This window comes from Phoenix dactylifera, chromosome 8, assembly GCF_009389715.1.
Source record: "Phoenix dactylifera cultivar Barhee BC4 chromosome 8, palm_55x_up_171113_PBpolish2nd_filt_p, whole genome shotgun sequence".
NCBI classification, from domain to species: domain Eukaryota; kingdom Viridiplantae; phylum Streptophyta; class Magnoliopsida; order Arecales; family Arecaceae; genus Phoenix; species Phoenix dactylifera.
In genome coordinates this window covers 19,302,026-19,310,970 of record NC_052399.1, presented here as the reverse complement: position 1 = coordinate 19,310,970, position 8,945 = coordinate 19,302,026, and the positions used below count along the sequence as shown (strand labels likewise).

The window sequence follows — 8,945 nt, the reverse complement described above, 5'->3', positions numbered from 1 at the left end:
TTCGGAAGCCCCCTCTCAGGAAAGACCCAGTTAAATGGCTTCTAGTTGTAAATTCCACCAGCTTTTTACTTCTATTCTTCTCATTTGATTGTCATTTATTTTTCCTTCTATCCTTGAGCGTGCATTTTTCCTTCTCTTTTTACTTCTACTTATACCCTCAACCACGCATAGCAGCCGGCTCACGGGTGGAGAAGGTATAAGTAAAATAGGTCGGCGTGTCCAACACACGACCCGATTTACCCGCATCGAACATTCTCCTGGCGGAGTGGAAGACCCAGTGGGGGCTGCTACGCGGGGTTAGGCTTGTCCCTTCCTCTCCCCTTCCCCTTTTTTTTTTGCAAAAAAAAAAAAAAAAAAGCCATCTGCGAAGCCAGCGCTGCAAATCATTAGCAGGCAGCATCAAAGCTTAACCACAACCATCATTTCTCTCCTGACAGAAAATTATCATTTCTCCGATCCTAAGAGCAACGTTCATTTAATGTCAGACTTGATTGTCCAGCTCGGGTGTATCGGTTTGCCTGTATTTCAATTAGTAATGGTGCTGAGAAGAGTATCATTTTCAGGAAGAAAAAAAAAAGAGTTTGACAAGCAAGAGTGCTCGAATTGCAATAATATTCCAAAGGAATTCTGGAGTTGAACCCTCCCAATATATTCTCCATCTTTGACACTTAACACTTCAAGATTTTTCATGGATATCATTTTTTTATGAGCTTTGTTGACTAAAGTCAGGAAAAGAAATACCATAATAACAATATCAATCCAATCTTAAAACCAGACCTGCAATTAGTAATAGCTAGGTAGTTTGAAGCTGATAAAATATAGAAAAATCACAGCAGCAACCTGCAAGGGAGAATGATTTCTCCAAGAGGGAAACCAGGAACAAGGGTAGAACCATCAATCTAACAGAATTCAATCAACCATAAGACCAATATAGCTTGCATTCAAAAGAGAGACTACGTTAACAACAGCAAGCGCTTGCCCTGTAACAAAAGCTACTTAGATGCAAGCAGTCCATAATGTTTTTTACTTGTACTGACATAATGTTTTTTTTTCAGTCAAGATATTGCCCACAACAGACATCCTTGTCATAATAGCAATTAATTTAATTGCTGAAAGATTTGAGAGGATCATTGGGGTCGATATCATAAAAGAGAGGTAGATCAGCAGGCAGAGTCTCGAGGCTCAAGCCTGCATTTCTAAGCCTCTCCACCACTTCCTCGAACAAAACCCTGTTCCCGCCAGCAGTGAGGTGCAACCCATCCCTGCAACCATAGAACATTTATTGAAATAGCACAGAAAGAAGGTATAGGTTTGTGCTGTTCTAGAGTCAAACAGAAAAATCCACACCACCTGATTTTGTTGGTACCTAAAGAATTAGGGTCAGTGAGTCCGATCATTCTAAGTCATCAAACAAGGGAAGTTCCTAAAAGGCTAGGCAACACTAATGGGTTCCATTTGATCGGTCATTATTTAAATAAACATAAAAGGTAAACAGGAAATTCTTGAAATCGGTATCAATTTTGAATCCAACAGAAGATGAACTGATAATGTAAACCAGTATGTGCATCTGCATAGCCTCAAATTCACTTTTCTTGACTATTCTTAGCTCCTATTAATTGTCTTCATGTAATACAAACCGAGCTTTCCAGAATGCACATGTTTAAATGAACATTTGTGAGTAAGTATCTTGCCAATTTTTTGGAGTCAGCTTAGTGAAGTCACTGGTTCCTATTCAATGCCTAGAGCTCCAAAACGAAAGGGTATTGAAACCTTTATTAGTTACTCTAATTATACTCTAAGTGGTCTTCTGTCTCATTTTAGAACTCTACAACCTGGAAACCAAAATCATAACTCTTCAAGAACTCCCTGTGATTACTCGACAACATTATCTCAGCAATTCTGTATCTTTAGAAATGAATACTTACTGTTTGTGGTCACTTAAATTATAAGGTGCAAAAGAATTTTTCATGTGCTCATATTCCATCCTAACTAATTAAGTTTATCATCACAAAACCCAAATTATTCCAATCACTGAAGCATCTAACAAACATAACAAGTTCAAAGTTGATGAGTCCACACATGTGGAAAAGTTGTTTTCATGTTTCAAAACCAATGACACCCAGGTCATAATGGAGCAACTTTACCATCAGAATACAATGATGCATACCTTAAAAATATTTTCTCCCAATTAGGGAACTGCTGCATTTTAGACCAGATATCTATCACTGGAATTCCAGATTCGTTAGCAACTGCAATGCATGCTTTTGCATAAGCACCAGCAGACACGTTGGTTCTTTCTGGCAAACCTGAGGGGTTGTCACCAAAAGGATACCTGCACAACATCCAACTGAACCATCAGTGCGAACTTTTTAATTAAAATAAAACAAATTCTCCTGTTTCAATTAAATGTTCCATGTTGTATGAAATGCATACATTGCTTATCACACATGATAAGAAACCTCAAGAACCCACAAGTTTATTTTTCTCAAATATGATCTATATTTCAAACATGTCTTATACATGTAGTTCACATGTTTATAATTTTAAGCCTAACAAAATCCTTCTGATTTACAAATTAGTTTGTTTACCACATTTTTCAATTCTATAACAAACAATGCCCATACTTTCCTAGATATTTTATTTTCCTCTTCAGGGGTTAAATTACACATATGATATATAGAAGCTTTCACAGCTGACCAGTGGAATGCTGAAGGCAAAGAGGGATTGTCATAAATATAAATTATGGATTGCCTACCAGATATAAACCATGTTGACCGGACAGACCAATAATGAAGCATGTTACTCTAAAAATCCTATGGTTATAATAAGTCCCTCCACCTTTTAGTGTAGATAGGTTGCTTGTTGGTTTTTTTTTTTGTGCGTGTGAAGGGGATAAATCAGTTGCTTGTTGAACCCAAAACCGTTAGACGACACACAAAAATAACTATAGTAGACGCCCACAGAAGAAAAAAAGGTGAAAAACCCTTTGAAGAAAAGAAGAAAATGTAACTCGTTTTGTATCTCAATCTCTTCAATCTCTCTCTCTCTATATATATATATGTGTGTGTGTGTGTGTTGTGTACATATATATCATCGATAACTTAGTTGATCTTCTATGCTTAGACATAAGCCCAAAATTATGATTTACGACCCCCTCTATATATGTTGAATAAATGGAACCTCTACAGAAGAAAGGCTAAATGACTCGATGAAAAAGACAAAAAACGTCCACATAGGTACATCCAAAAACCAAAATATTCAGGATTTTTTATTTATATTTCCTAGAACCAAGAGATTGAATACTGGATTCCAAGGAAAGATCTATATAAAGATCAGTGGACTAGAAATTGAAATTAAAACAATTCAAATACATTTCAAACTAGGTCAATGAGTTCAAATCCACTAAATGTATGCAAACCATCATACTGAAATTACTTGATGCATTAATACATACTAGCATCAGGCACATGCAATGCACATGACATACGAAGTATAGGTAATTGTGATCCTTTTTCTGTTATTCATATGACTTGATAAATTCATCCATACTTTTGGAGAATGCATTTCTTTATTTCTTTAAACCACCCACTCCACCTTCCCCAGGAGGCCCCAAAGCCAAAGAGAATAAACATAGCGAACACGGTATGGGTGGGTGGGGAGATGTGGAGTTCATTGTCCAGTTCTGTGCACAGGCATTCACTTTATGATGTTAAGGTGCAAGTTGTGTCCATTATATACAAGGGGCAGTTTCTACCACGCTTGTAGAATGTGTCCATGACTAATATTCTCTATAAGGATTCAAATAAAACAACTCATTGAAGACAGGCCTTTTGTTTGCTAAAATTAGCAGCCTACAAGTAACGAGTATCAACCATATTTAAAAGATTAATGCATTTGAGCAGGGCTTTTTTCTTGATTTCGTAATCACTCTGCACAATAAGCTTTGATTATTAACAGAAGCAATTCCCTTCCAAGAAATCAGCATTTTAGATTTTTTTGCACATATTGAACTGGTGGCTACTTCATTTAGAAATTATGTATCTCCTTGTTCTATTGCAAATCAACACTAATATGTGACAGAAACCCACCAGGTAACATCTATCTATTCTTAAACAAGCTCCTTACCCCAAAAATAGAGAGAAAATCTTAAAACTTGACTTTACCGAACACAGTTAAAAGCCTTTTCTCTGCAATCTATACTGTTGTTAGAAACATTGAAGGTTAAATAAATTAATCTTCATCATGCCTCATTGTTAAGTTAAAAACCTGCCTTGTTCCATTATTGAAAGGTCTACCTAGAGATGATGGCACCCTTGATTATCTTGGCTTATAATTTGTGCCTCAAAGATGGAGGCACTAAGTATCTTAAAACTCTCAAGTCTCTATTAACTCAATGTTCCTTTTTTCTAAGAGATTTTTATATAAGCAATGAAGATTCTTTGAATTATATTGCTTGTATCTAGCTCTTTACACAGTTCCAGAGTAGTTTGCAAATGGAGAAAAAAACTAACTATAAAAGGAGCTCTAACTCCTTTTTTTCGGTACAAGGAGTTGAAGTTGAAAACAAAAAAAGTTATAACCAGTTTATAGAAGCATGCCTGAGAAAAGTAACACCAAAACCAACAGATCTTAGGATCTGGGCTAGAGCCGGATGGATACAGTCATCTGCAATGATGGTAAAGCTACCTTGTAATGCTTGGGAGGTTAGAAAATCAGTGGCCAGATTGGCCTATCGGAATACATGAGAAGCATAGAAAACATGTCAAGCAGCTTTCCATCCCATTATGTCTTTCAGCAAAGGTTGATTTCTGTGACAGACAACAGAGAGTAAAAAGCATTCGAGTAGTGGTCTTCATTTAAGATTCTTTGGTTTGGTGACCATATCTGTCAGGACAAGCTTTCCCCCTCTATCATGGACAGAGAGAAATAATGGTCTTCTTTAGAACCCTCTAGCTTCGCTCACATCGTATAAAAATGAAATTCTAAGCAGATGTCTTTTCCACATAAATAGGAGCACTTACAGGGGAGGAGGGGAGAACAAGGTGGAATCCTTGAACTATTTGAACTCAAACACATAATTGTGCAACACAGTTCAGACTGCATTGTCGGTTTGCATACAGATTTTAAAAGCTCCCACCACAAGCACTTTGTTATCCAGCACTAAAAAGTTTTCATATCTAAATTGAAAAGGAGAAAGTATTTTGCAAGATTTCCTTGTGAGCTAAATGTGAGAGAGTAAATTTGGGATGTTTCAATCAAGCAGATATTTTAAACAATAATAAAATAAAACCGGAGTTCACTTATGAGATGCGAAAGCAGATATTTGCTCTAAAATTCAAGCAACGCGAAAAAATATCAAATGCCAGATACATAGTAAAAAATTAAGACTCAGCCAAAATACTCTGGTTGAAGTACTAAAGTCGTGACCACCGAGGTAGTAGCACGGTTGGAACGGGGCTAAGATTCCACCAGAGTGGCCCAGGTTCGAACGCGTGGGCGTCGATTAAATGCGGAGACCAGATGCCCCCCGCCTGGTTTGTCCAGTGGAGTCGCCATCTGATCTGCTGGTACTTAGGTGGTGCTGGTGTGACGTACTCACACGTGGAAGGGGCTGCCACGTTGATGAGGCCCCCCCGCGAGTGGGGAGGGTATGAGTAAAACTTGTCTGCCCGTATCGAATATTCTCCAGCGAGGAGGGGGCCTAGTGGGGGTTGCTACGCAGGTGAAGTTCTCCTCACCCCCCCTCTTCCCTTTTTTTCAACAAAAAAAAAAGTACTAAAGTCGTGCCAAATATCACTGAGGGATGAGCAGCAAGCCAATGAATGATGATAGAACCAGAACATGCAGCAATAAGTATAGAATTGAGCTTGGGCTTGCATTTTAGTATCAAGAAAAGGTGAAGAAGACCTAAGAAATTCTGGAAGGACATGACAGCATTGAATTGATAATGACCCTGAACAGGAGTTAGTAAACAATAGATATTTGTAACATAACCTAAGTTAAAGTTCACTGATCATAGTAAAACGCTGTGAATATTTTTACAACTCATTTAGGATGTTTTTGGATACACCACAATGAGATATAATTAAGAATGCTTTTTGCAAAATATCTGAAACCTATTTATGGGTTAGATGATCATACCTGTATGGATGTTTTGAGAGACCATTTTTGCTCCTCACCTTTGCAACCAAGCTTCTTTTATATTATTTTTTTAAATTTATAACCAAGGATATTGAACGCAGATAGAAAAAGAAATACCAGATACCAGATAGTATTAGAAATTTATTTAAAGACCATTTCATCATATAATTTCCAGGTTATCCCTCCGAAACTGAGCCACACATCATAACAAAGCATTCACTAGGCCAGCAAGGTACAACAATCTAAAAGTCATGGTTTATCCGTCGATGTGTTCCATAGTTGTTAGCTCTAAATTGATAGAAAAATGGGGCTGCCAAGCAATGTTAGAAGGGCATAACATGTGCTCCATCAGCTTTTCTTATGGCCCTGATGCTGCTTGCCAGATTATCTAACATACCGATAAAAACCTAGCATTTCAATAAGACAACAGGAAATGCCTATCAAGATGAATTAGCTCAGCTGGCAAAAATATAGTGGCTATATAGATCCCATGATATTCCAATAAAGCAGAAAAATCGTCCTACAGCACATGGCGTTCTTCCTATAGACCAATCCAAAAGCAAATGCCTCTGAAATTATAATAATATCAAGAGAAGCACATTTATAAAGCCAGCAAGATACAAAAATCTCACACAAAAATGTTAGCGACTATGCGTAAGCCTTGTACTGCTCCCTTCTCAACCAACACTTAGAAGGGCCGCCAGACTGGAAATTAAAGCTAATGTAACTTCTTCATATGAAGCATCCCCCCCCCCCCCCAAAACCCCCAATACAACCGACTGCTGTGATGTTAATTTACAGCCCAAATTGGATGTCAGAAAGGTTGCAGTAATATGAATGTACAGCCTAAAATGACAAAATTTCCGCAAGAACCATGCAGCTTAATCGGGTACCTACTATTCATTATCAAGTTCAAGAATATTACAAAGGAATGTTTCAGATTCCATACAAGGTGTGCCAACCCATTTAAAGTCCGTTGCTAATTTAAAACCAATTCACCAAGCTTTCAACTATGATAAGATAAAAAATTCTGCAAGCAATCAATTTAAAACAGATTGGAGGGACTTATAGAATTACCGGAGTCGCCCGTCCTCGTCGATAGGTGGTGGTGTGATGAGGATCACAACAGTAGAAGGCCATAGGTGCTGAACCATACATATACAAAAGGTACAAGAAGTAAAAGGACAGAAAATCAGTATAAATAAAGCCATAAACGAGCTTCTATAGAATCTGGGACCTGATATAAACTTCCACCCACTATCAATTAATTGACCGCTGATATATTTCATTGGTGATGCTCAACTAACAGCCAAAGCGCACAAAGGGGGCTCTATATTAACAGTCCTTCATAATAGTAACTTTATGTAATTGATTATTAGCTCTTTAACTAATGGTAATAATAATAATAATAATAATAACAACAACAAGGAAGGGAAGTAGCGAGATTTTGGGAAGGCGTCAGAATATCATTATTTAGGCCTTTCCTTCTTTACACATCACATGCATGCTTGACTCAGTTGACTGTTGGATGGGGACCATGAGCACCCTAGTCTAGGCCTAGTAATATAATCCCATAAAAAAGATGGTGGCATGAATGCGAGATTATATAATAAGAAAGAAAAAACATGGATGCACATATCGAATTTCTTCTGCAGAAAAGAATGATACCGGGGAGTTCCTGCTTCCAAGCATGCGTTAAGAACGTTAAATAAGATATTACGTGAAATTTTTTTTGCAGCCATCAACACTACCAGGGCTGGGACTGGGAGCTGTCGGTCTAGGCCTGGCCACTCCGGGCCGGCCCACGAGCCCTAAAAATCAGCGTTATTACACACATGGTCGGCCCACGTAGGGGGCGGTACGATAATAACAAGCAATGTGAGACGGTTCAACCGCACGTGGGGGCATCACGTGAGGTATGCTTGTGTGATACACCAGTTAAAAACTGGAGGAGAGAGCCACCCGGTGGCGGCGTCGTACCTTGAGAAAGGAACAGATGGCACGGAGGTTGTTTTGGTACTCCGGGAGGGGCACGTGCTGGAAGCCGCTGCTCCGATCGGCGAGGGAGGCGTCGTTGGCTCCGAAGAATACCGTCACCGCCATCGGTGATTTACCCTCCACGCACACCCCATCCATCGCCCTCTCCACCACCCTCAGCGCCCACCTCGTGTTGTACCCGCTGTACCCTCGCAGCACCACGTCCGCCTGATCACCCACCATATATAAAATTCACCAGATCTCAAAAATAGACAAGAAATCGGAGAGACAGGGACGGAGACCGAGAGAACTCGGCAATCCCAGATCTCAAGGTTGAACTCACCGTGCGGGAGAAATGGTGGGCGAGAGCGGCTCCCCAGCCCCCATCCCCAAAGGCCTCCTCCGTGATGGAGTCTCCGAACAACACCAACTTCGGACGCATCTCGCTTCTCCGCGGACCACAGATAAGGATAGCACCCTGTAAGTCTTGGGGAGCAGTTGATAAGGAAAGAGAAATATAGAATCCAGAGTGTCCAACTCGCTTCGACTTTGGGATTCGTTTCGCCTTTTCTCGTCCACTTCTTGGCCTATTGAGCAATTAGAATCGGTACGGACATTTTACCAATATACCCCTACATCACCTCGTGAATTACGAGCCGACTTTGCCGGACACCAATATCTATCTTTCCCATCTCGGCCGGGCCGGTTCCAGTTACCGACGTAGAGCCTAATCTTTTTCTTTGCCGTCGCTCTCCCTCGAAGGCCCTGGCCTGGAGAAGCAGCCAGCGGAAACGTGAGCTGATGGAAACAGAGTCCTGAGTTCACGA

The 8,945-nt window shown here is 39.6% G+C and overlaps 1 protein-coding gene across 1 annotated transcript; it reads right to left on the bottom strand.

The window, feature by feature from the left end:
• Nucleotides 1-908: 908 nt before the first annotated feature.
• Nucleotides 909-8,689, bottom strand: LOC103703009 (GDSL esterase/lipase At5g45920). The gene is made up of 5 exons (XM_008785695.4): nucleotides 8,462-8,689; nucleotides 8,122-8,346; nucleotides 7,219-7,286; nucleotides 2,168-2,332; nucleotides 909-1,262 (listed from the first exon to the last, which is right to left on the bottom strand). The coding sequence occupies exons 1-5, from the start codon at nucleotides 8,558-8,560 to the stop codon at nucleotides 1,103-1,105; spliced, it is 717 nt and encodes a 238-aa protein (XP_008783917.1). The 5' UTR covers nucleotides 8,561-8,689; the 3' UTR covers nucleotides 909-1,102.
• Nucleotides 8,690-8,945: the final 256 nt, after the last annotated feature.

Excerpts from the sequence above, each read along its gene's own strand:
- LOC103703009 (XM_008785695.4), bottom strand. The coding sequence starts at position 8,560 with ATGCGTCCGAAGTTGGTGTTGTTCGGAGACTCCATCACGGAGGAGGCC. Across the intron at positions 8,347-8,461 it reads CCCACCATTTCTCCCGCACG|GCGGACGTGGTGCTGCGAGG; the intron begins GTGAGTTCAACC and ends GTGGGTGATCAG. Across the intron at positions 1,263-2,167 it reads TGGGAGAAAATATTTTTAAG|GGATGGGTTGCACCTCACTG; the intron begins GTATGCATCATT and ends CTATGGTTGCAG.